This window comes from Toxoplasma gondii, chromosome VIII (assembly GCF_000006565.2).
Source record: "Toxoplasma gondii ME49 chromosome VIII, whole genome shotgun sequence".
NCBI classification, from domain to species: domain Eukaryota; phylum Apicomplexa; class Conoidasida; order Eucoccidiorida; family Sarcocystidae; genus Toxoplasma; species Toxoplasma gondii.
Genome location: NC_031476.1, coordinates 3939644 through 3965456, shown reverse-complemented (window position 1 = coordinate 3965456; position 25813 = coordinate 3939644). Strand labels below are relative to the sequence as shown.

Here is a 25813-nt window from a genome sequence, read left to right as displayed (position 1 = left end):
GATCACGAAGCAGCCTTGTCGAATGTTGCAGTTGCGAAGAAAAACTCGACAGGGGAGGGGCACAATTACTACTGCAAGGGCAAGATGTTGCACGGCTGCTTCAGGCACACGGAGGTGATCTGGAAGGAGATATCGTCGATCTCCAAGTTGTTACAAGTCAGACTTGCACCCCATAACAGCCTTCTGCCGCTAGAAATCAGCGAAAGCAATATGATATTACCTCAAAGGAAAGCACGTGTCCTATTGCTGTAACAAGCGAGCTAAGGTGTGAGGCGTCCAGTGGTCGCTTTGGTCACATTAAGAGACAAAGGCCTGCTGCGACGCATGAACTGCAAAAGCGGAGCACGCGGTAGGGAAAAGGAGCATAACGAGAACACTGCTCTCATATCTTGTCTAAGGAAAACAGAATGACGATGATTAATTTGCGAGATCAACACAAGAGGTAACACTTTTCTCGCTTGAGGAATGGCGACCGCAGTCATGCATGTTCAGGAGTGGAGTTTGTCTCGTTCTAACACCATCTCCAAACGAGTTACTCCCCGGTCTCAACAAATCACGCGGACTCGATTTGTCCTACGAAACCAAACGGACAGAAAACAGCTGGACGATAGAGTTAGCTAATGTCGACAGGGGAAGGACGATCTGTGTAGACAGACTCTCCTCAGCGTTCCAGCGCAGTGCAACACACAGTCACGTTCTAATCCACCAGAATTCTATGAAAAAAGACATTGTTCTGGCCCGCAATATGGACCCCACGCAGTTGTGGAACGTTTGTTCTCCTGATAATACATGTTGCTGTTAGTGTAAAGTCGGCGTATGATGACTGAAACGTGTTGCACCCTGGCAGTGGGTGTGCAATTTGCACCTACTTGAGCGTCGATCACTGGCGGTCGACGGCACGTTGAGGAGCCACTATTATACATGTCTGGATCTATAGTTTCCTTCACCCAAAATTGAACTTCATTTTTAAGTCGTAAACATTATAAATCCGGTGACAACTTGAAAACATTCCGGGACAGAAAACACGGTCCTTGCCACTGAAGGCAAGGCGTTCGCTTGCTGCCATTTCAACTGAGATCCTGCTCACTGCAGAGTGTTGCAGTTGCCAACTCAGTTCTAAAATGTGGTCAGTTTAACTTTCTACCGTGTGAAATCGCCACAGGGAAACGATATACTTCTCGAGCGTTCAATCTGCAATAAATCCCGAGGCCGGTTTTTCATTCACTGTATGGTGCCCATCTGGGCACAAAGGCACACAGCTATTCGGTTTACATTTTACACAATACAAGAGCACGAGAGGATACATGAGAACTGTTGAAAAAGGACGGGGGAAACAAAATTGGCTGAACACTAAGCTGTCCCTGAACCTGAACGGCGTTTCATACACTGTGTCTCAGAGCTGTGACCAGAAGAACGCTGGCGCGAGATCCCGATATTTTTTTGCCGGTTGGTCGGCAATTTTCCACACGCATTAGGATTAACATCGTTGACTGTTGCATATTCATTCTGGTTTCGATTCCGGTATCTCTAGGCTTGTGAAGGTCTGGTTCTCGCAACATCATGTCGCACCTCCTGTATGCCTAATAAATTAAGCGGGAGTACACACACGATTTTGACACCGGTTATATGCAGTTTCCAGCCCATGGTAAATAGCTGTTCCAAAGTGCACGTCACTCCACTGACGGTCTGTCAGCCGCAGTGGCTCGATTAGCATATGAGTAGTAGTTTTCTCTCGCTGTTAGCACGAGTGATGTGGAATAACCTTAATGTTGCACAATATTCAAATGCAACACATTTAGCTGCTAAGCGGTCCAGCGGGGTGGTGCATAGCAGTGATAAAGAACTTGGTTCTCTGTTTCTCATAACTGCAGATATATTCAGTGTCCACAGTACTAAAATGTTTGAGTTAAGCAGATTTGGATCGCGGATCAGGTGTGCAGAGAAAATATCTCCTTACTGTGTGTTAGTTACTTCTTTGTACCATTCCATACTGATGGTTCTGAAGTCGCTTTTACAAGAACTAACACAATCTCCTATTTTTTTCTAGGACCATTAGATTCTTTGTCAATAACTCAAAGTACCTGTTCTGAATTCGGTGGTCTTCTGGAATGGACAATGCGCCCTCCATTAAGGACTTGCTTGATGGTTCTGAATCCTGAGGCTTCTGATTGACTGATCGGAGGGCTTGCTGTTCGTGCTATCAATAGTATCCTTAGGTCTGTTAACTTCATTGGCACGTATGCGTTCATGGGATCTTGTGGAGGATCTAAAGGTTATACCTCATACACTTGGTATACTATCTTTACAGCTCGTATGCCAGCATTTTCCTTTCCCTACTTTAACAGGTGGTTTAGGTATGATTCTGTACTGGATACATGAAACTACAGAATTTTATGACTCTACGTACTCTGGTGACAGTGTATATCCCAACATATATTCTGGTTCTTTCAACTTTTTGAAGCACACGTTTTAATCTTACCTGCTTTCGATGTAGTCCTCCGAACACTATGTGTTCGTGCAGAGCCGTCTTCGGCGGCCCATCTATGAATTTAACCATAGGTTGTATTTTCTATTCCATGTTCTCTGATGTGTGTACACATGATGACTGTCAGCCTAGAGGTTGATACACTAGCGTACTTGTCAGATATGATAATTACGATTCCAATTCCTACGGGAACTCAGATCTTTAATTGGATAGGTACGTATATGACTTGTCATAGTACGACACGAAGACTAGAACTATGGGCTGCCCTTGGATCTGTTTTTCTCTCAACTTTAGGAGGCACAACAGGTGTAGTTACGGGCAGTGCAGGTATGGATGTTGCCGCAGAGTACCCGTTGTCATACTGCAAGTACACAGGTGGATTGTGCAACGAGGGAGAAACGCCAGAGTTTATCTAGCACCGGAAGTGCAGCGGAGCTCCATGCTGCACTTTCGATGAGTCGCCAATGTGGTGCCATAACGACTTCGCCACTGCTCTACATATAATTGCAAGCCGACACACGGTAAGAGTTGACGCCAACTTAAATGTACCGGTTCCATAAGAGGGAGGCGGAAACGGAGAAGCCGAACAATTCCAGGTTGACTTTGTTGTTGCTATCCATAGGTACGGTAATCTCATCGAGCAGCAGAGGCGACTGGGGCCCATCCACTTGTGGCAATTATATGGAACTGAACTGCAAAAACACAGCACTACTTTCCTGCTTACAGTCGCCTGTCCGGCGACGGAGGCAAAAAGACCCCACTGCTTGAGGTCGGTCTCACCTAGGTTCACCCACATTCTTTTGCGAGACTCTCTTGGAACAGTCTGTGTTCCCGCACCGGGAGTCGGTGCTGGACTGTCTTGTGTTGCTCGACACCGCAATAATATCTCCATTCAAAAGCATGTGACCAAAATGCTTTCAAAATTCATCTTTCAATCGTTTTAACAGCCCTGTGTCGGGTGAATGAAGGAAAGGGAGCCATTGTAGTAGAAAGACGATAGCATGATGTGAATTCGGCCTGGTTGGATGCAGATTCTGTCTGGCACGCCACTCACTATAATCGTTGCATGCTCTACGTGCCCCGTGAAACTCGAATCCCTCTCATCTCAGGCTAAGATCCTTGTGCTTCTGATGTCCACTAAAAAGTGTGTGGGGCAAACACGAAAAAAGAAGGATGTCTGGTTGGTCGAAGTCCTCACACAAAATGTCGCCCAGATTTATGGCAAACGCCTTGGTGTGGCTTTGCGGCCCCTTGGAAAGTGTGCCGCGGCGAAACGTTTCGGTGGAGTTACAGAGGCGGAGTCGCATCACTAACGACGTTATCATGTCTCTCTCACCAAACATGTTCACTTGTTGTAAAATACAGTACGGGATGGAACTACCTTTCTAGGAAATACCATCTCAGCCGCAACTTCAGAGTATGCTCGCGTTACAAATGCGCCATCTACTAGGCAACCCGCCATGGAACACTCAACGCCCCCCACCTCCTCGAAGGTATGTATCGGTACGGAATGAAGCTCCACCTCCCAGGAGGATACGCGCTGACCGCTATCGAGGATCGTGTCACCTCTCGTTGAACCGAAAGAGTTCTTTTCATACTTGCAAGCAGTTGTAACATTTCTTGCCGTTGTATTGGACAGTAGAGTCGCTTGGCTCTTGAGCACTCTTTCTAAACCCAGCGTTGCTACTGTGTTCAATACATGCGGGATGCATGAGCTGCAGGAAGCGTTGCGCAGCCATTCACTGCAACTGAACGACTATTCCGTTGTGATTTTTTCGTTCAAATGCGGCTCCGAAGGCATCCGTGCAATTGTTAACGCTGTATCTCACTGAATTGATCTGGAAACAATGTTTTATTCGTTCCGTGAGCGTTTCAACGTGTCGTTGCTTTGCTCCAAGGTAATCATTAGTGGTAGTGGGCGTAACACGCTAGTCTCCTCCACCGCGGACCTTACGTTCTCTATTGATCGTACACCCGCCGACAAGATTCCTGGATTCCTTGCTTATCCTGGCATATTCATGAAAGGCTTTTTCAGTAACCGGTTCTAACACCGCCAGTGTCCCCGTCTCTGCCGCTGCATCGACGACTGCGATACAACGACAGCGGCACCACCAGCACAATCCGCAGACGATGAGGGAAGCATCATGGCCGAGAGTGACACGTGCATTCTCGGTTTTGGTGCTTCTCTTGTTCGGCGTGATGCGATCATTTTCAACCGTGTTTCGGCACTGCCGTACCAATGACTTCGAGAGCTTCTGCGTAGCTTTACGCGAGTTGCCTGAATGGTATAAATGTTAAAAACATGATGCAGACGAAGCCGTCGTCGCTTGTAGGTGATGGCTGCAGCTATGGGACGTGCGGTCTCATGCAGCTGTCACCACAGAGGCTGCCTACCCCATGCTCGGGTGGGACAGCGTATGTATCACGATATAGAAAAACGCTGTCACATTGTGGACCGCTCATGTTTTTGTTCCTCCTTTTCCTGGTTTGTTCGATAGCGCTGGATGCTGGAGTGAGTACCCGCGTTGGAGCGGTCCTGAGGCGTGCCATGCGGCACGACATTCTTCGGTCAAGAAGTTTTCAGGCGCCTCCGCCTGTAAGAGACCGCAGTGTGGCGCAGGAGGGGAATGCAGTGTCTCCAGAATACCGCGTTGTGAACCTTTATGTAGTAGCGGACGATGGGACGACTGTCGCTCTACCGTTTGTCCATTCTGGGGAATGGAGCACCGCTGCCGCCACTCCCGGTGCGGCCGAGACTGACAGCACCTTGAATGCGCTACGCGACAGACTTCCTATAGCGCAGCACTGCCTCGTTTTGCTCATTAATCTGGTAGTAGTCTTCGGACTCCGGGATGTGTTTCGACTATATATGCGCCATCGTAAAAGGAAGAGGGCACGCGCGATTCAGCAGCGAAACCAGAGCGTACGCGAGTTACTGATGGATCGTGCGTCTTCTGTTAAACAACAGCTGAGACGTATCGCGGTGGAGCTTGCAGAGACCGATGCTACTGAAAGAAAGATGAAGACCGCCTCATCGAAGCGTTATGGCTTCAGTGAAACAGACATCGAAAGGGGCACGAATGGTAAAGAGGAAGGAAAGACAGAGCCAGGGGTGGCGCCCAACACAGGTGACCCCTCCCGCTCTGCACTAGAGAGGACGGCACCACTGGCCAAGGAAAACAATAAGAAGGATCCCGTGGACCGAAACCGTTTGATCCGTCGGACTCAGAGTGCACTGGAAACACTGCGCCACATTCGACAGGAACTTCACGTTGCCCATGGCGATGCATCTGTGTTGTACGTTGAGGCCCTGTTCCGCTCCGCACAAAAATTGTTGAAGCGGGCTCGGGGAGCGTCCCGGAGACTCCGCGTACCGCGAGAAGTGGAGCCAGAAAGCGAGATGGCAGCAGATGAGGGAAGCAGCAGTAGCGGGGACTCTGGTGCTCTTGCGCCTCTGCCTAGCGTTAGATCGGATGACTGGGCGTATCGGACAGAAAGCGAGGAGTGGGACGATGGATACCCCCGGGTCGGTCGCGTGTACGTTGGGGCTCTTGGCACGTTTCGTAACGAGAGTCAGGCACAGTATCAGACTGCCGGTGTGCCCTACGCCGCGCTGGAACATGAACAATTGCAGACTGCAACAAAGCAGAAAGGACTCGAAAAAATTCGCCTAGTGGAACGAGTACTGGAAAAACGGGGAGATAACGAACAAGAAGTTGTGCCCCTGCGTCCACGGAGACGCCGGAGCAGCGAGAAGGCTAAGCGTTTAGTTCAACTCATGAAGGATAATCCGGGGCTACTGCCGGCAAAACTCCTGAAGCTTGCCGAGAAATTAGACTCCGATAAAGAGTAAAGCTGAAGGAACTACGCAGCTGCAGATGCACGTTAATGTGGGATGCATTGCACTCGGATTGTCGCAGTCCGCTGCCTCTAGAAAGTCGCTGCTGTGCGGGTATGATCTGGTATCACGTCACTGTTCCGACAAGACACAGAACGCCTTCGCGCTTCTTGTCAATGCTGGGGTAGCGGGGAAAGTGTGCGCTATGCACACCGTGAAGGTATTCATGCAATTCATTTCTGTACACTACGCCCAAGGCGCTTCTTGTCAAACATTTGCATGGAGAGAGAACATACCGCAAACGGAAAGCGCGTTTGGTCGAGTACGGCACGTCGCCGGACACTAGGTGGGCAGCACGTAAATTGGGACTAAGGCTCTTTCTTTTGTTGGTGTCATTTTGAAAGACTCATGGACCACAAGTGTGAACCAGACGGCAACAGTGTATGCTGGGTGGACGTGCTATATTTCTCGCATAGAGGCGGTATTGTTTAGGTCCACAGCACGGGGTTGGTAAACATGTGTGTCTCGTGTCCTTTGCCAATGAGTTGCTCATTTTATCCAGTTTCTCTGATACAGGAGGAACTGAACGTTTCGTCCACATGTGCAAATGTCCCGTGCGTGCTCAAGAGAGATGACCCCGCAGCTGCTGAGTTCCTCTGTCAGTGGGCGTCTCCATTTCGAGACGACAATGAACATGCACCGGAACAGAGTGTCATTCTCCGGAATTCTTGACTGAGGACCACAGTCTACCATTGGATGAATTGCGTTCTACGGTGTATGAGAGTCGACGTGTAAATAGTTGCGCTTCCCGTCTTCCTGTTTCAATATTAAAGGCTCAGGTGATTGTATACTTCTGCGCATGCAAGTTATGACGTACACTTGCATTGGTGCAGCCGCATCTGTAGGACGGTATGTGCTTTGTTTTCATTAGCCGGTCTTTATTCCCCAAACTTGCCGTTTCCAGACTCATGGCAAACCAATATATACTTTTTTATACATGGGCAGAAAGTGGTATTTTGTTCACCTGTGTGTCCCGGAACTCTCTGGTATCTCCTCGTGACATTGTGCACGTAGATTATTGAGGAAACTGCCCGAATGTGAAGGTGGCGAAAACCCCTCGCTGTTACTGCGGAACGGCTGCGCTTTCCCCAGATAACGCCGACTCCGTTTTTTCACCATACCGTATAAATACCGCTTCTTGCTTGCTTTTCCCACCCACAGAAGGACATTTTAGTCTTCGATTCTGTTTCGAGGCGTGGCTTTACTCTCGTCGAATCGCCTGCCCAAAAGAAGTGGTGAAACTGGGCGAGACAGATCGTTTCCATTTCTCTAGACAGGACCTCGTACGCACTCAACAGTACCCACGTAGAATCATGTGAGGTCATATTGAGATGTTATTCCGTTTGAGGCATTTGCTCCACTCCACAGCTTCCTGGAGTGTTAGGGAGTGTTAGGTGAGTAGACATACCAACCCATCACATGTGGGCGTCTTAAAACTGCGTTTCCGGGACATCGCAAGGCGAAAGAGCCACATAACCTCTCAAATTGGTTTACCTTTGCAACACGAGCATCCTCACCCTCGAGGGACAGCGCCATTCTGCGTTTGCAGGAATTCACGCAGAATCTGCGTGATCGTCTGAAAGGACGGGCGCCGAGCTGGACTCTGATGCCAGCAGGCTTTCATCAGTTCTCTGAACGAAGCGCATAAACGCAGCGAATTGGCTCTTGAGGCTTCCCCAAGAAAATACGATCCGCAAATACGAAGACCACAACAAAAGCAGAAACGCCAACGCCTGGAGGGAGGCGCACTCAGACCAGTTCATCACACAGTCTGTTCACAAGAAAGGAAATAGAAATCGACATTATACTCGAGAACGAAATTGCGAAACGCACACGACACCTAGGAGGCTAATGCCCCTCCTGCTGGACCCAATCAAAGGGCCCAAAGATCGACACAGGAACAAAAACGTCGCCCCCGAAACGCACGCCCGGAGCATGAAATAACTTGGTCTCCACTGCTAATATAGGGACAAACAGAACCTGTCATTGTTGCTCATTCTGTTGACTCCGTAAAGAATACAATCAGGCAGGAGACTCCCCAGGTGAATATCACGATACGTGTGCGCTTTGCATACATAGGTAAGAATTGCAGGTCTACGATTGATATCCCCCTACACCGTGCACTTAACATGCTGGTGAAGAAACACAAAAATAGATGTAGGGTCCGGTAAACGAACACAGCAAGCTGGGGCTCACACTGTCAGGTCCCTGCTTCGAGAAGGACTTACAAGAGCGAAGGAGGACAGTCGGCGGGAATACGCGTGAGGTCCGGGCGTTCCCCGCGTACGACATTTCTGCACACTTCTGACGGAGAGAGAGGCGCCATAGTAATGCGTTGCCTTTCCGGTTCCCCCCTCAGAATATCTGCCATGTCTCTCCGAACGAGAACGTGGTCTTTCTTTTGTTCTTCATTTTCTCGACTCCTGGGGCTATGAGGGGAGACCGATGCCTCGGAACTAAACGTGTCTGACGAGCGCGAAGACCTACTCCCCTCGCTGGAGGTACCTGAACAATCTGGGTTGCTTCTATCTCCTGGGGTAGACACGTGACGTGAAGAAAACTGAGAACATGAGGACTCGCGCCGAGGCCCTGGGTCCTTTTCTTGGACCTTTGCCCTGTAACACTGCCTGTTCTGCCGCCCGCCTGGCTCCAACAAGCTCCTCCCTCGCGGGTCCGTCTTCCGCCTAAACGCCTCCTCGACAGGGCGGGCGTAGGGAAGCGACTCTGACAGCAACTCGTACAGAACGACCCCGAACGAGTAGACGTCGATCTTCTCGCTGTACTTCCCGGCCGCAATGACTTCCGGCGCCATCCAGTAGTAGGTCCCCACGATCCCCGTGCGATTCGTCCCCGCCATGTTGTGACCAAGGAAAGGCGACGAACGAGGCAAAAGAGAAGGATCGGCGACGAAGGACGAACGTGGATCGGGATCTGACGTGGCAGCGTACCCCGGTGGGCGGTGGCCGCTCTCAGCGACAGTCGTAATCCGGCTCAGTCCAAAGTCAGCCACCTGAGAGAAGAAAAGAAAAAACTCACGATAATTGGGGGCGACGGAGGGGGTGACGGGAGGGAAATAAAAGACACTTGATAGAGGAAGGGCCGGAGAGACAGGTGGGCAACGATGAGAGACGGAGGAGAAGGACAACACGAGAACGGAAACAGAAAAGGAGCAGTCTGCGAGAGAGGGACAAGGGAATCAGAGAGACGAAGGCGAGAGGGACAACGCTACAGGGAGTGCAAACTCATGGAGGAAAGTACGGAAAGGGCCACAAGGAAGCATTCGATGCTCATGGGAAAAGACGATACACACTGAGGTGACGGAAACGCAAGCAGACACTCGGGAGATGCAAAAGTAGCTCTCCGAGGCCAAGACAAAGAAACCCTTTCTCCACTCCACTTTTGTGCACATGCGTTTTCAGTGCGGCACGCATCTGAGACTGTATCATGCGTGAACACGTGTACGAATGACCCACCGTTTTTTAGACAGGACACCGGCGGCGAGAAGAAGAAACATGAGATTGCAAGGCTGAGAACAAAAACCACTGTGATCTTTTCAGCAGCCTACCTTGGCGTGGGGGATCTGCTGGCGATGCACGATTTTTTCAGTTAGAAGAATATTGAGGGATTTCAGATCGCGGTGGATGATCGGCGGGCGCGACCCGTGGAGGTAGGCACAGCCTTTCGCGACATCGAAGGCGATTTTTGCCTTTTGCCACCAGGTCAACACCACGCGGTTGCCTTCGTCTTGGCTCGCGTCCTCGTCAGACCCGGCAGAAAAAGATGCCCGACTCCGTCGTTCCGTGAAATCGCTTCCGCTTCCAAGGTCCTGATGTCTCTCTGCCTCGTTCGCGTTCCGCGACTTGTCCACGCCCCGCCGCTTTCGGCCTCCCATGCCCGAGAAAACGCGTCCGCTCTGTTCCTTCGCCTTCGCGCTCGCCTCCCGTTTTGTGTCTGCACAGTGGCCCCCGTGGAGCGACCTGTCTCGCGCCCTGGCCCCTTCTCTCGTCCAGACCGGCGAACTCTCTCTGCCACGCTGTGTCCACAATGACGGGCATCGCGGCCTGGAGAGACTCGCCCTTCTAGAGCTCCCTCGGTGGACGACGTGGGCGCCGTGGAGAAGATCGAACAAGCTGCCCCCGGCACAGAGTTCCGTGACGACAAAGAGGGGACGCGAGTGGAGGTTCGCACCCATGAGAAGCACAAGGTTTGGATGCCGAAGTCGGAGCATGATCTTCAGTTCTCGCTGAAAGTCGCGGATCGCATGAAAAGCCAATTCGTTTTCCGGAAGCACCACGCGCTTGATCGCAACTTCCGAGCCGCGCCAGGTCCCTGCGAACACCTCGCTCGACGCCCCACTACCGATCTTCTCTTCCACAACCAGTTCCCTCTGAGGAATGCTCCAGTCGGCCGAGTCGCCTTCAGGAGAGAAAGGATCTTGCGAGAAGCCCGAACCGGCGCCCACGCAGTTCTGCGGGCCACCAGGAGGCTCGCTGGCTTCCCTGCGACGCGGCAGGTTTCTGAGGGTCTCGCCGTTGACCCAAAATCCCGCCGAAAGGGGCGCTGGCTGTCCGGGCGGATCACCGCGCCCGGGCAATGCATGCTGGCTACCTTGGTCCGCGAAAAACCCAAACGGTGGGACATACGCTGGAGACGCTGGAAACAAATTGGTCGGGCCAGTTAACCGCGGAGACAGCGGCGGGTCCAGAGGTAGGACTCCAGGCCAACCTGGCGCAAATGCAGGACCTTGCGTGGGGCTTGGGTAATGAATGTTAGGTTCGTGACCCGCAGGAGGAGATGGCACGAACGGACTCCACGCAGGGCTGGCAAAACCGAGTTCTGATGGCTGCTGGCCCTGGGGCGCCAGGCCGCCATAAGCATGGAGGTAAAAACTATCCTCGCCGTCGTTCCGGGGTCTGCAAGCATGAAGGTACCCACCGAGCGCCACGCTACACGACTGCGGCACTGAAACCTGATAGGCAGGGGGACAGGGAACTGGCGCAGGCGTCTGGAAAGGCCCGACAGGAAAGGGCTGCTGCGTGAGGGAGCGATGTGGCAGGTTGTCGAAGCAGGGCGAGGGACTCTGTGGGAGCGCAAAGCCTGCAGGGCTAGGCGAAGATGGCGGGTACCCACGGGCCGGGTCAGAAACGGATGGGCCTCCCACTGTGCCCTCTCGGGGCCAAGTGTTTCCCGACACCCGCCGCTCAGGATTGCCTCCGGAAGCTCCTCTGGAAGAGAACTGGGAAGCGCTGAGAGGCCCAGCCTCATCATACCCGTGGTGAGGTTGACAGGCAAGATCCCTACCCTTGGTTTCAAGACCGGCTCCTCGTTCTTCGTATGCAGGTGGCGCAGACAAATCAGATGAAGCGGGCTGGAAAAGAGGAGTTTCAGGTGACGGATCGTGAGCGAATGAATGCGCAACTCGCCCGCTTCGTTGGCTCGGGGTGCGTCGCTCCCCCCCGATTTCGTGTGGGTTCGAACGCGGCAAACACGATGAATCTTGTCTCTCCCAAAGGTCCGGAGAGAATGCTCGAGAGCCGCGAAGCAAGTCGCTGCCCGACCGATCCCATCTATCTTCGGCTGGCGGTTCGGGAAAAAAAGGGGGCGGAGGGATGCCAGGAAACGGGTAAGGCGAATTTGAAGCCTCCCGCTTCACCAGTCCTCTTGACGCGACTGTCTCGTTCTGTCTGACGTCGCCGGAATCACGCCAATCGTGTGAGGTAGAGGTGTCGTCTGGCCCTCGCCGGTGAGTGCCTCGTTTCCCCGACATGGAGGAGGTCCGAGACACACCGTGGTGAACTCGACTCTCGCTGTTTTCTCGCTGACGGACGAAGTCGCCTTGCCACATCGGGGGGCCTGGCAAAGCGCCGTTTTGTCTCCGGCGCGAGGACGTCGCAGGTGGGGTGGAGCAGTCCCGGAAGCTCGAGTCGGGATCGCGGCTCCCGTCCCTGCGCTGGCCTTTCTTTGTAAATGAAAGCAGGATTTCTTCGAACGACGCGACAGCCGCCGACGGTGCGCCTTCCTCCTGCTCCTCTGACAGTTCATCTACGGACCTTTGCTTTCCCGATCCCGAGAAGAAATGCTTCTCCTGGCTTTGCCCGACTCTGTCTCGCCCACGCAGCACCACGTCTTCTGGCCAGTTTGGTAGTGTGTCCACGGTCTCTGTTTGCCGCTCTGTCTGGTCGGGCGCGGACGCGCCCCACGGGCCCTGGTGTGGGCGAGGCGATTTGCAGTCTCCGCTGAGCGTCTCTTCTCTGTCATCTCTGGATACACTCCGAGTGACGCCTACCTTGGCGAAAACGGAATACGGAACCGCCTCTGCAGAGGAGGGGAAGAACGGCTCAGCAGATGGGAAGAAGTTATCCGCCGACTCTGGAGAGAAGGGATTCTCCCCGACAAGGGTCGCTTGCTTGGAGCCTGAGGGAGCGCCGAACGAAGCGGCCACACCGCCGCTGGCCCCGTCAAGAGGAGTGAGGGCTTCGTCCTTCTTCTGAGTTCGAGTGCCAGGGAAAAGCTCCTGCTGCGGGGGTCGTCGAGGCTGATTGTGCACATTTATATTTGGGTGCATACGTCCCTCGTCTCGCGTGGTCTTTGCTTCGCTTCCAAGAAAAGAAAAGCCAGCATCACGCGGCTTCGAGTTTCGCACGGTCGAAGAACCAGACTCTCGGCGCCCGCGAGAAGCGGATCTGTGCTTCCTACGCTGTTGTTCTTCGTCGTACTCCGGCGGCGCCAGACGATACAAATTCGCATGCAAGTCCTTCCCCTCATACTCCTTCCCCTCCGAAGGGATCCGGTTGCCCTCCGGGTGGACCCATTCTGAGCCAGTTGCGTCAATGCCGGGTTCGGACGCAGACGAGCCTTTCCCCGTTCTTTCGGTGCGACAGGAAGATGCCCGAGGCCGAGATGCAAGAGAGGCAGGCGGCACACGCAGCTCCCGACTCAGATTGTCTCCCTGGTGGCAACTCCGTTCACGATGTTCGCTTTCTCTCCCGTGCGAAACATCAGCGTTTGGACTCAGCCGTTCCCTCCCGTCGTTCCTGTATTCCCTCGTCCGCCTGCTCTCCCCTGACGATCCTGCATGTGTTGGAGGTGACATTCCGGAAGGAGGAAAACATGGAGAAGACGATCGCGATGGCGAGAGACCCTCTTGCTCCTGGTTAGTTGGGCCACGCGCCCGAACCCCACTCACGCCCGACCTGGGCCGCAGCCCGCCTCGGTGGTCGCCCGGGGTTGGGACTGCAGCTAGCGAGTAGAACTGGAAAAAAGTGTCGCCCCCCAGAAACGCCGACCAAGAGTCGAAACAAGAAGAAGAAGAACACGAGGAACACGAAAAGGACAAACAAGCTAAGGCCGGCGATGAGGCGGAAGGACGTCGCTGACGCCACGGTGGCGCCTCAGCGAGGTGTTCAAGAGACGGCGCAGGGAGCGGAAGGTGGGCGAGGAGACGCGCGTGGTCGTTGCGGAGAATCAGAAAGGAATTAGATCCACTGGGATGGATGCCGACACGAAGACAGGAGGAGAACGAGAACGAAGACGGGGGAACATGCAGCAGGTCTCCGAGCACCGACAACAGACACGCCGTCGGCTGCCGGAGACGCGAGAGAAGGTCGACGTGACTCGACAAGGCGTCGCACCAATCTAAAAGCAACGCGCAAGGGAGACATAACACAAAGGGGACAAAGGCGTCGTAACTCTACAAGAGGCAAAACACCACACGTGCCTCAACAGTCGTCAGAAAGGAAGGGTACAAGACAGATCGCGTAAAACCTGCGTGGGTGGCGACGACAGTGTGGTTCAACTCAGCGAGCACAGTGAACCAAAGAAAAAGACCTCCTCAGAAAACAAGCATCCAACCACTTCGCGTCTCTATATACATGTGTATGGATTTGCTGGGAAGCGAAACAGTCTTACAACCGATAAGCACACGTACGCCCCTGTTCTCCTTTTCGATTCCCTGCCGGTTCCCGTTTCCTCCCGTGGGTCTCCCGCCTTCGTCCATTTCTTGGGTAGCACTCCCTAGTGGCTTTTTTCGATTGCCGTTTCTTCCTTTGTCCTTCATCCTCCCTTGGCCTTCCCGTCGCCCTCTCCCGTTTTCCCACCTGCTTCTCCCCCTTGCCACCTGCCACTGACTGGATCTTCGCGGGCCAGAAACAGAGACGGAAACCATGAGAGAGAGCTGCTCTCCCAAAGCAAGCGACACCGAGCTTGCGAAAAGAGATCTAAGCAGCGTTGTGCTCGCAGAGCGCAGTTCAGATGATACTCATATATATATGTTCGACGCTTCCCTCGTTAAAGTAACCTAAGTCAAGCAGGTACAAACGGTACACGAATTATGTCCACCTGTGTATCTAAGTTGCTACCCAGGTACACACGTTTGACACAAACTTCCGGCGGTTATCCTTTGACTGTAGACCCCGTCCGGAAATGTCCATCTCTGCATCAGATACTCGGTACACTATATTCGACACTGACACCGTAGCTGACCGATGACTGGTAAACCTTGTTCTGTCTCACCTGCCACCTCCTTTACCCTGCGCACAGCCTCGACGAGACCAGGCCGGAGACTGGCGAGGCGCCGACTGAGCTGGGTACTGGCCGCAGACCTCTGGCGAGCTTTCTCGCCTGCATGCGTGAGTCTCTGCGGGTCTTCCCCGTCGCCTCCGAGTGACTGGGGAGCAGGTGCTGGGGGCCGTCTTCGCCGCGTACGGCACCCTTCCACTCGCGAAAGAAGAAGAGAATACAGATGCAGACAAACCGAGAACGCCCCCCACACGTCGTCTGCCAGGTGACACAAGAGCGCCGCGCAAACGGGGAACACAGGCGTCTCAGCCTGACCGATGAACCCCCGGCAGAGCGTTAAAGCCGGGAGGAGAACAGACCGAAGCAGTCTGAGAAGAAAAACGCAACGGGTTTGGCTTCGTAGCCAGTCCAGTCGGGTCGAGGTGTACAGTCATCACGAAAGACTTGGAGGGCGATTACAAAAGGGGGATGTGAGAGAGCGCAGGAGAGAGAAAGAGAGAGAAGAAGCCAGAGCTGGGAAGAAAACAAGCCGAGAGCAGAGGAGGGTGGTGAGAGGAGCTGGAGAAACGCATCCAAGAAACAAAGGGTGGTCGTGAAGGAAGCAGGCAATGAAACAGACGAGAAGATGAAGGCAAAAGAGACGTCAGGACACCGAGGGTGACACAAGCAGACACGAGTGCAGAGCGAAGGACAAACGGGGGGGCAGAACCGAATCCACGGGGGTCAGATCTAGAGGTGAAGAGAGATGAAGACGAGAACGAACAGGCAGATGGGAACGAAGATGAGATGTGAACTCTGCATGCGCGGTGGTGGTGGTAAGGTGGTGCTTCATTGTTTAGCTAATCACTTTTGAGTCTCCTTCTGACCTTTCCAAAATGTCAACCGACACAGGCGAAATGTGCACCTCGACCCCAGCGTCTTCATCGCCGGCAGCGGCTGCCAACGCCGAAAGACTCTCCAGGCAGTTCGCCTTCAAGAAACTTTCCAGAGACCAATTGCCTGGTAACGAAAAACAGTCAGGAAGAGGAGAGCAACGGGTATCTAAAGCGAGAAACGAAAACGGAGACGGACGAGATGAAAATGGACGCAGTTCGCGGAAAACGGAAGGGGCAGATGGACCATAAAACTAGAGCATAAACCAGACTGTCGCATGAACCGCAATCTGCCAAGTCACCTCTGTCACTGTTCAGGCATTTCCTGATCTCCGCAAGTGTCCTCATGTGAAATGCATGTCGCACCCGATCCGATACTCCCCTCCACTTTGATCCCTTACATGCTGTCGCATGTCTATGTACATCCAGATTCTCTTTTACCTCCTTTCCTGTTGCCTCTCCACCACGCGCCACCGAGGAATCGCCGTCTCCCCCTGTCTCTGTCTAATCAGCTTATCACTGTCTCTATGGTTCTCTACAAATCTGACACAGTATATCATGTTCCTGTACCAACGCGAACAGGCAAAGATGGAAAAGGAAGCGAACGACACCGAAGAAGCAGAGACAGCAACGAGGTGGACAGACAGGAGGCTCGAGAGGTACAAAGACAGCCCGAACATCAGAGAGAGGCCCCGTTTGCCCAGCGCATGCAGATAAAGACACGAGGCTGAAGAAAACGTTTGAGGAGCGCGACAGTTGTACAGGTTGCATCCGGATGCTGGTCGTTCAACTATACGCTGGATTGCACCACGTTGAATGCACTGAGCCATGAAAAGAACCCTAGAACGTGGATCCGGGAAACCGCGACCTTCGTTATCTGGACCAGTAGTCTAGCTGGTAGTATACACAATCGAGGATGGCCTATGAGAAGAGGCCACTTCATACGGTATCTCAGTGCTCTAGTTTCTAGCATAGTGTGCGGTGTCAAAAGACACTCCATCCAAAACCGGTGTTTTGTTAGTATCTGCGTCATCAACATGTCCGGGCAACATCGAAGAAGATAAGTCTCATTCACCATCAAAACACACAAACATAGCCTGAGCTGAGCAGGCCAAAATGCACTCTGGAACGAGACCCGATATGGAAGAGACTGTTTGGCTCGTACCAGAAAAGAAGAGGTCCAGGTCTCTTACAACAAAGAGCTTCTGCTCCAACCACCCGGCATAGCCTGCGACGAGGCGGAGACGGCTTGAGTTGACAGGCGAATCTCTGCAGCCGCTCTCAACCGAGCCGCGTCGCCTTCTCTCCTTCCGGTGTCCCCCCTTTCCCGGTTTCTCAGGTTGATCTCGGCATTCGTTGAGACGCTGGAGCAGCAGCAGCGGCAGGCGCTCCAGAGGGGACTGCGGCGCATTCAAAACTTCGGTCGGAAGCTGAGCGAGAAGGGAAAAAGCGAAAAAAAGGAACGGAGAGACGGAGCAGAGATAAACTTAGCCACACGCAAACGACCATCGGGGAGGAAACGACACGCAGGCAAGCAAGGGGGTTCTGAAGGAGAACACGAGGTGACGCAGAGACGCCGGTGTCACGAGAGACCCACAGAAGGGACTCAACAGGCCAGGCGGGAGGCAGGACGGAGAGAGAGGTGGAAATGCGAAGACAGAGAGGAAGCTAGCGCGGGATATAGAGCTACAAAGAGAGAAAGCACGCAGGGGCGAGAGGCTGGGAGAGACGGGGAAGAGATTTCGAGGATGGGGGAGCGCGAAAGAAGGAACAAGGGAAACAGACAGAGACACAGATAGAGATGGATATAGACAGAGAGATCGGAAGAACGAGCGAAAAAATGATGTGACAGGAGAATCGCGCAACACGCACCTGAAGAGAGAGGCGGTGAATAACAAGAAGAAGACGAAGGGCCGTACGAACGTCCTCCTGGGCGGGTTTCAACGCGTGGAGCTGCGTAGCAGAACGGAAACAAAAACAAACCGAACGAGTTGTACGCCACCGACTGGCAGAGACAATCAGTTTTCGAGACACGCTTGACATCTGGTGAGGCCACACCAAAGATCAGGCAAGAACTGCGTGAGCGCGAGAAGATATACGCCGAAGTGTCTTGCGAGCGATTTGATTGTGTCGCCCCGTTCGTGATCATTCCCTGCCTGTGCTGCATCGAGACTACCGTTCATCGCCCCAGTCCGGGACCCTCTTGGTCGTCTTTCCTCATCTCTTCTCGCTCTCGCGTTCACGTTTCTCTCCCTCTTTCCGTGTTCCCAGCTCTCGCTCTTTCGCTCTTTCGGCCTCGCTATCTCTCCAAGGTCTATCAGTCTCTGCGATAAAAAAGTTGTTCCTGAGCACCCGGACCGTGGTGGCTAGGCGAACTCATCACGGCTCATAAATGCAGTACGTGAAGGCTCGCATTGAGCGCTACGGACGAAGTTGCAAATGCGAGAACCTCTACTCTTACGGTCTCTCGTAAGTTGGCATTCAAACGCATGCAGCGTACAGGCTAAACGTTGTGCAGTTTAGTCTTCTGCGCTCGTGAGTTTCGATGGAGAACAGAGACCCAGATCACCCAGTACCAGTTCATCAGTTCGTAGCGCCTCTTTCTATCGTGTCTGAAGGGACGATCTCGCACATTTGGGGTCTCAAATGTTGGTCTTTCCCCACCCCGATGGCTCGCCAACGCCGGGACCGTCCATGTCTCACCTGAAGAGAATCAGCCACGTGGTGGACCGCAGCGAGGATTCCGGAGGGCGTCCTTGGGCCGGCGGGGACGAGACCTGCGTCACGATGCTTCAACACCGTGTGCCGGAAAAAGAGGAGACGAAGGAGATGCTTCAACGCCTTCAGAACGCCGTCTGCCTCTGCCTGTTCGCTCCTCTCCTCGCGTGTCTCCCCGATGCCCACAACTTGATCTGACCTCCGGTGGCTTAGAGGCAAGCAGCAACGCAGTGCCGCCTTCTCCAGCGCGCGTCGCTCTTCTCTCAGCAGCGCGGAAGCAGGCGACGCACATGAAGGAGACTCCGAAGAAGGCGAAATCGAAGAAGAAGGAGAAGAACAAAGAGAGGGGCAAGAGGGAGGGGAAACAGAGCGAGACGCGGTCTGAGAAGAAGAGGCAGTTCGATGCTGGGCAAGACGTCGTTGTCGAGAGAGATCTGGTGAAGCACGTCGAGGGGGTTTTGATGAAGTATGGGGCAGGTCTCGCGTCCGAGCTTGCCGCAGCGGGTGCACACCCGACGCTGGCTCTTGACAAAAACCTGCGAGAGCAGACGAAGAAGCCGACGATGAAGAGGAAGACGGAGCGAAAGATGAAGAAGGATGTGGAGAATCAGAAGACGAGACTCCGGGCCAAGGGCGATCGTGTTTTTGAGACATTTTACACTCGTCTGAAGTCGACGGCACTCGGTTCCTCAAATCAACATCAGTGCGTTGGCCTTCCTCAGGGGAAACGGCTCCTGACGCTGCGGCGGGCGGCAGACGCGGAGACGGCTGGAGAGGTGAACAGACACCTGACGGGTTGCCGACCGCTGGACTGGAAGCTGGGTGCGACACAGGAGAGACTGGAGACGCCGCTGGTGAGAAACTCAACTTCTCAGAAGAGAGGCGGGCGTCTCGGGAGGGGCCACGGGACTGTAAACGCCGTCCGAACCAAGAAGCTGAAGGAGATTCACGTAGACGCTGAACAGGGCAAAAACGTGTTGAGGGTGAAGTCGCAGGAAAACCGCGTCGGGGTGATGCCGTGGGAGGGCGTGAGGTGTCTGGACACTCCCGCCGCAACGAGGACCCCGACGCAGGCCTGGGGCGCACATCAGCTGTCTCGTCGAGGCCGTCACAAGGCGCCGCTCCGAAGCAAGCCATCGTTGAGAAGATGGGAGGAGACGGGAGAAGAGCTTCTGCGTCTCTGTCGTAGGAGAAAGCAGGAGACAGCTCATCGGAGAAAGCGCGCCTGGGGACAATAGGAGAGGCTAGTATACTGAGGAGAGGTGAACCAGCGGGAGAACCCAGGTGCGCGGAGCGTGAGAAAGTTGCGTCCTTGACAGCATGCTGCCCTCTCCAGCGGAGAGAGCGAGAGAACGAGCAGTCACCACGAGGAGACTCGGAAGCGGTCCCTACAGCAATCGCCGGCTCTCGTGTGCTCCGTCGCACTGATTGTAGAGGTGGCGCAGATGAGACAGAGGAGAGAGAAAGAAGATGAGGTGAGAAATACGAGCGGAAACACATGCAGTCGTCTCCGGCATTCGGCTTCACTTGGGGCGAAGCGGCTCCCGGAGAGAACCGCAGCGACACCGCGCATCGGCACTGTCTTTTCAGGAGACGATTCTCCTGTCCATGTTCTTCTTCCCTCTTCTTCTTTCCATTCTGCAAAGAGGACGTGGCAAATGCCTTTGGAAGGCAGAAGCCTGGACAACAGAACAGACGCGATGTACCCGCATGAGAGCTGCTTGGACGGTCTCCAGAGTCGTCCGGTGTTTGATCTTCTTCGCGACGGCCGGTCTCACCAATTGGTTGCCGTCGAATTCCTCTGCATGTGTGGCACGAAGGATCAACTCTCCCGCCGTCGCGCAGACTCCGTAAGGACGCCCAGGCCAGACGAAGGAGACGGCCCTCTTCGTCCTCAGGCTCGGCGCATGTTGCTTCTTGCTGTCTCGCCTCAGACGTTCCTGTGACACCCTTTCGCCACGGATCTGTCATGCATCGAGAAGATGTCAACAAAGCGAGGCCTGCGCGTTTCTCTGACCCCTGCGTCTTCCGCTCTCTTCGCGCGTCTCGTCTTGCTTCCTCGTCTGCACTCTCACAACTTTGCCCTCTCTTCCGTTTCCCCCTTCGGCGCTGGCCGACAGCACCTGTTTGGAAGGCAGTCTGAGGGGAGAAACGCGTCCTGAAGTCTCCTCCGTCGCCGTTCTTCATCGTCGTGCTGTGAACGGTTCCGAGAATCCGCAGCGATACAAATTCAGGGAAGACATCCTTCTACGGTTGCGGACTGCCGCGGAGCTGTCCTCGCAGGCAGGCCTTCCACGAAGCACAGGAAAACGAGAGCGCGACAACGAGAAGCTGCAACGAATGAACATGAAAGCAGACTCGAAGAGAAAGAGGAACGAGGTGGCAAGGAGAAAGTGTGAGGAGCGTCGTGTTTACTTGTCAACAAAGAACAAGACGGAGACGAGTCTCAGGACAACAGCTACTCTTTCATAGCTGTCTGGACGCAGAAAGATCCAGAGAAGGTCCTCTCACAATTTTTCAACTCAGACATCGCAAAGGCAATTACTCGCCCTGGTTGCGCTGACTTTTGACCGCGTTTCGCTTCTTCCAGCTGTGCACCCGCAGTCCTCGAAACTGAGCTCCTGGGCGCTCCCTGTGCCTTCCCAGCCGCGATTGGCTTTGTCGATACCGTTCAATCGTAGGAGCCGCGTCTTCTTACCCTGTTCGCGGCATCCGCCGTCGAGTCCACTTTGTTTCTCTCCGTTCCGCTCTGTCTCGCTTCCCCCTTTTCGGCTGAGAGTCCTCGGACATAGAGTTTAACAGCTAAAACAACAACCTTCCAAGTTAAACTTACGAGTTCCAATCTCGTAATTGGCTATATCGCTGCGCATGAAGTGCTCTCGCGCCCGTCGCGCCTCTCTCAGTCGTCGACGTCATCCCTGTTTGTGTACAACTTTTGTAGCTACGCGGATCCCCCGCTTCCGGCAACTCCCCTTTGCGCGTTTCCGTCGCCGTTTTCTCTTGGAGACACGCGCGGTCCTCTCTGTTTCTGGGTCGACACCGCACGTCGGTCGAGCGAAGGCGGCGACGCGGCAAAAAGAAAAGAACTACCTTGAAAACCGCGAGCAAAGACCGGCCGCGGGCCGGACGGAAGGCTGCGCGTCGACGCCGACACGCAAAAGCGGAATAGAAAAAGGGGAAGGAGACGCATAGGCAGCTCGACAGACAGAGAATGACCATCAGATCCAGCAGGACGGCACCGCACGCGCCGTTTACTTCTTTCCCTGGAACATGAATCCGGTTGTGTTCGTGAGTCTGGCTGTTGGTTTGGCGACGAGAAGTGGAGAGTCTGCAAAGAGAGTCGAGCTGAAAAAACCGGACCGCTTCTTCCGAGATGAGGAGGGACCTCGACGCATGGGTGTGTTTCTGAGCGAATCTGCGTGTTTAGATGAATAAGACGTGGCGGCAAGCGACGAACGGACGAAGGCGGAAAGAGTCTAGCTGTCGCTCCCATCGCACGCGAAGTCGGCGCGGCCGAGAGGGCTTGTGCGTGAAGTCTCATTCAGCAGAAGCGAGTATCCGAGTATCTCGCATGCAGTTTTGCTCTGTCACGTGTCTGTCTCTGTGTCTCCGTCTCCCTTCCTCCTTCTACTGGTCCTTTTGATTTTTTCAGTTCAGCGGAGACGCTGTACGTTCGGACTCAGTCTCTTTCAGGCGGGTTTTGCGTTTCGCTGAATCCGCTATTCCGCCCTCTCGAGACTTCGATGGTTGGCGATCGACACGTTTCCTGAATTGTGCTCGCGCGACTTTTCGCCGTGTGTGTCCCCTTTTCTTTGTCGCGCCTTGGCTTGAATGATGGAAAGCAACGGAAACAAACACACGCTGGTGTCGCATATCCTTCCTCTCTGTTCCCACTTTCTTGAGGAACGCTTAGTTCTCCTTTTCCGTGATTGGGCTTGGATCTCCTCTGCTTCCGTTCTGCAGTCCAGCTTCGGCGTGTTGCCATTCGCAAGTGACCGAGTTACAGACGAGTAAGACACACAGATTTTACACGAGGACTCCAATTATGTTAACGCAGATCTCGAGAACGCTTTTCGCGACCGCCTGGTGCTTTAGTTCTCCTGATAACGAAGAAACACCCTTTAACGAACCGGCCTGTGTTGCTTGTCAGATTTCCCCCTTCTGCACGCCCCTTGGTCCCGTCACTCCACCATGAGCTGGATGTCCACCAGACCTTTCTCCCTCCCCCGGGGAGGAAACAGGGCGGCGCGCCTCCTCCACTCCAACACTCGCCTTTCTCTTCATTCCCCTCCCCCCGCGTCTCCCTCCTTCTCTCGCCTCTGTTCGTTTTCTTCTCCATTCTCGACTTCGTTGCGACTTGCTCGTCCATCTTCTGGCTCCGCCTCTCCCGCATCTTTGAATGCGCATGTCTCTTCTTCGTCGACTTATGCCTCTTCTTCGTCGCGCTGTCTCACGTCCTCATCTCATTGCGTCTCCTCGGTGTCTCCTTCACCCTCGTCAGATCGGACTGTCCCCGTCTGTCAGGCCGAGGTGCTTGTTGTGGGCGCCGGTCTGACGGGCCTCACGGCGGCGCACACCTTCTTTTCTCGTCTGCCTCCCTCTGCAAGGAAAGCGCTTCAACAGAGGCTTCTTGCCAGAGGAAAGGAACTGCGGAATAGAGACTTATCATCTCCTACACACAGCCCTGTTCCACATGTTTGTTCCTCTCCTTCCTTTCCTTCTTCCTCCCTTTCCTCTTCTTCCTCTCATCGTTCCTCTTCGCCTTCGTCTCCGTCTCCTGCTTCTCCCTCCGCTGCTTCTCTGACTTCTTCGTCATCCCTGATGATCGTCACAGATGCTTCGGGGCGCGCGGGAGGCTGTCTGTACACCAGGAAGAGTCCGTGTGGGCGTTTCCTGTTTGACGTCGGCGCGAATAGTTTTCGTCTGACGCGTGGAACGCTGAAACTTGTGAATGACCTGGGACTTCTCTCTCAACTCCAGAGGGCGGACTCGCGATTTGAGCGATTTGTCGGCTTCGACGGCCGGCTGCACTCTCTCCCTTTTTCGTCTTTGCTGGCGCTGTTCTCCTCCAGCCTCCTCTCGCGCTCTGGCAAACTCCGGCTTCTTGCAGGTCTCCTGGGGATCTTTCCTCCCAAGTTCCTCTGGAACCTGATGAACTCCTCTTCTTCACAGAAGGCGGCTCTCTCGAGTCCGCCGCCTTCTGCCAGGTGCTCGTCGCGTTCGTCTCCCGTCTTCTCGTCCTCCTCTCCGTCCCCGCCTGACCCCAGGAACGAAGAAGCGGCGTCTCCCACCAGCGTGTTCTCGCGATCTGCCTGCTCGGAAAGAGAGGAAGAGACCGTTGAAGCGTTCATCGCTCGGCGTCTCGGCCCGGAGGTGCACCGGCGGATCCTGGATGCTCTGGTCACCGGAATCTGCGCAGGCGACGCCTCTCAGCTGTCGATGAAGGCGACCCTTCCTGCGGCCTACGCCGCTCTTGACCGCGGCTTGGTCGTCTATGCTCTGGAGTCTTTGGCTGCAAAGGTCGCGTCACTTTGGAGACGCGACATGGAAGAAAACTCGAAAAATGGAGACACTTCTCGGCAAGCGTGTAGCCGTCTTAACGAGAGTGAGACGGAGCGCGAGACCGGGCGCGACGGGGCCACAGGAGCAGGGGAGAAAACCAGCGGAGACGAGAGCGAGAAAAAGGCGCAGAGCATGCGAGCAGACCCCCAGATCGCTGGTGGCGACATGCAAGGAATCGCCAATTTCGATGATGGAATGGAGGCGCTCATCAACGCCCTCGTTGCGAAGCTCCCTGTATCGACACCTCAGGACGAGGATGGCGTCGTGGATTGCTCCCTCCGGCTTCAGTGGAGGCTGAGGTCGCTGACCTGTTTCCGTCCAGATGCCGGCGGGACGTCGACGGCTTTAGACTCTTCATGTGACGCAGCTGCTTCCTCTTCGAGTGCTGCGTCTCTCGCGTCGTCCGGTGCACACTCTCCGCCTTCCTCGCTTTGGTTCGACGCCCTGTTTGAGACTCCAGAGGGCCTGCGCCGTGTACAGACACCCCATGTCCTGTTGACGATTCCACCAGCGGCGGTCGCGAGTGCGCTCAGCTCCTGCTTTTCCTCGTCTCTTCTGGAGCGCCTCGCTGCGCTGCCGCATGCGTCGATGGCTCTCGTCACGATCGCGTACTCAAAAGCGCGCCTCAGGCACATCCTCTGGGAAGCCGCGAAGCGGGAGAGCCTTCTCAGAACCTCGGATTCAGGAGAAGAGAATTATGTCTTTCTGGATGAAGGCGACTCGCCGCGTACGATGGAAAGACGCGTTAGAGATACACGGGTGACGAGGCAAAGAGACGCATGCCCAGGCATCTCTTCTTTTGGTTGTGAAACTCAGGATCCCAATCCTTCAGTTCCCAAGGCGGCATGTGCATCGCGGATGCCTTCCTCGTCTTCTTCTCCCATATCAACGGCTTTCACTGGTGAGACACAAACAGCGGAGTCTTCGAAGCGACCTGGCCGGGTGGCGGGTGGTGGGCTGCAGGAGAGACAAAACGCGCCGTCGTCCTCTCGCGTTTCGCAGCCTCTTGGGTCACTCGAGGGCGGCGGACGGAGCTGCCTCGGCTTCGGCTTTCTTCTGTCCAACGAGGAGCGGATCCGCCACAGATGGAAAACTTTGGGAGGGATCTTCGTCTCGGATGTCTTCCACGGAAGAGTCCCGGAGTCGAGCGATTCTATCTTCCGTGGCGCGAAGGATGCAGAAACGGCAGCGGGTCACGAAGAAGAAGAAAACGAAGCGGAAGGAGATGTGAGCTTGGTGACGATGTTTGTCGGGGGAATTCGGGAGGGCGATGCCGTTATAAAGGAGGCCGACGAGGCCTTGGGTGAGGCAGCTCTTGAGGACTTCTTTCGGGCGTTCGCGAGTCTGTCACGAGACGGAGAGGCGCCGAGGAGTCTGTCGACAGAGACCAAGGAAAAACTCAGACAGTGCGGAACTGTGCTACATGTACAGCGCTGGGTTGACACCATTCCCCAGTACGTGACGAGTCACGACAGACTGAAGAGCGACCTCAAGGCCGAAATCGCTGAGCTATTTCGGGCGCGTGAAAGCGAGGCCTTGGACACCCAAACAGACACGACGATAGAAGGGAAACAGCACGGTGCGGGTCAGGAGAGACTCATTGTGGAAGGAAACTGGATCAGTGGAGCAGCTGTTGGAGACCGGATCGACGCTGGTGAGAAGGCCGGCCTTCGTTTGACCGCCAGTGCGATCCGACGAGGCGAGTTCGAACCGTGAAGTAGCGTGCCGAGCGAAGTTTAGTGTAATGCTAAGAATGAAGTT

General features: G+C 54.4%; 4 protein-coding genes across 4 annotated transcripts; 2 read left to right on the top strand and 2 right to left on the bottom strand.

Moving 5' to 3' along the window:
- Positions 1 to 2897: 2897 nt before the first annotated feature.
- TGME49_272450 (hypothetical protein) lies at positions 2898 to 3281 on the bottom strand (the record flags this gene model as incomplete). The annotated part of the gene is made up of 1 exon (XM_002365837.1): positions 2898 to 3281. The coding sequence occupies one exon, from the start codon at positions 3279 to 3281 to the stop codon at positions 2898 to 2900; it is 384 nt and encodes a 127-aa protein (XP_002365878.1).
- A 1506-nt stretch (positions 3282 to 4787) lies between these two features.
- On the top strand, positions 4788 to 7359 carry TGME49_272460 (hypothetical protein; the record flags this gene model as incomplete). Its single annotated transcript, XM_002365838.1, has 1 exon — positions 4788 to 7359. One exon carries the CDS (start codon positions 4788 to 4790, stop codon positions 6336 to 6338), a length of 1551 nt encoding a protein of 516 aa, XP_002365879.1. The 3' UTR covers positions 6339 to 7359.
- Positions 7360 to 7896: 537 nt separating this feature from the next.
- On the bottom strand, positions 7897 to 20461 carry TGME49_272475 (protein kinase domain-containing protein; the record flags this gene model as incomplete). The annotated part of the gene is made up of 8 exons (XM_018781662.1): positions 7897 to 8014; positions 8612 to 9393; positions 9949 to 14018; positions 14895 to 15268; positions 15767 to 15899; positions 16938 to 17202; positions 17645 to 17725; positions 18476 to 20461. The coding sequence occupies 8 exons, from the start codon at positions 20459 to 20461 to the stop codon at positions 7897 to 7899; spliced, it is 7809 nt and encodes a 2602-aa protein (XP_018636698.1).
- A 2220-nt stretch (positions 20462 to 22681) lies between these two features.
- TGME49_272490 (protoporphyrinogen oxidase) lies at positions 22682 to 25768 on the top strand (the record flags this gene model as incomplete). Its single annotated transcript, XM_002365841.1, has 1 exon — positions 22682 to 25768. The coding sequence occupies one exon, from the start codon at positions 22682 to 22684 to the stop codon at positions 25766 to 25768; it is 3087 nt and encodes a 1028-aa protein (XP_002365882.1).
- Positions 25769 to 25813: the final 45 nt, after the last annotated feature.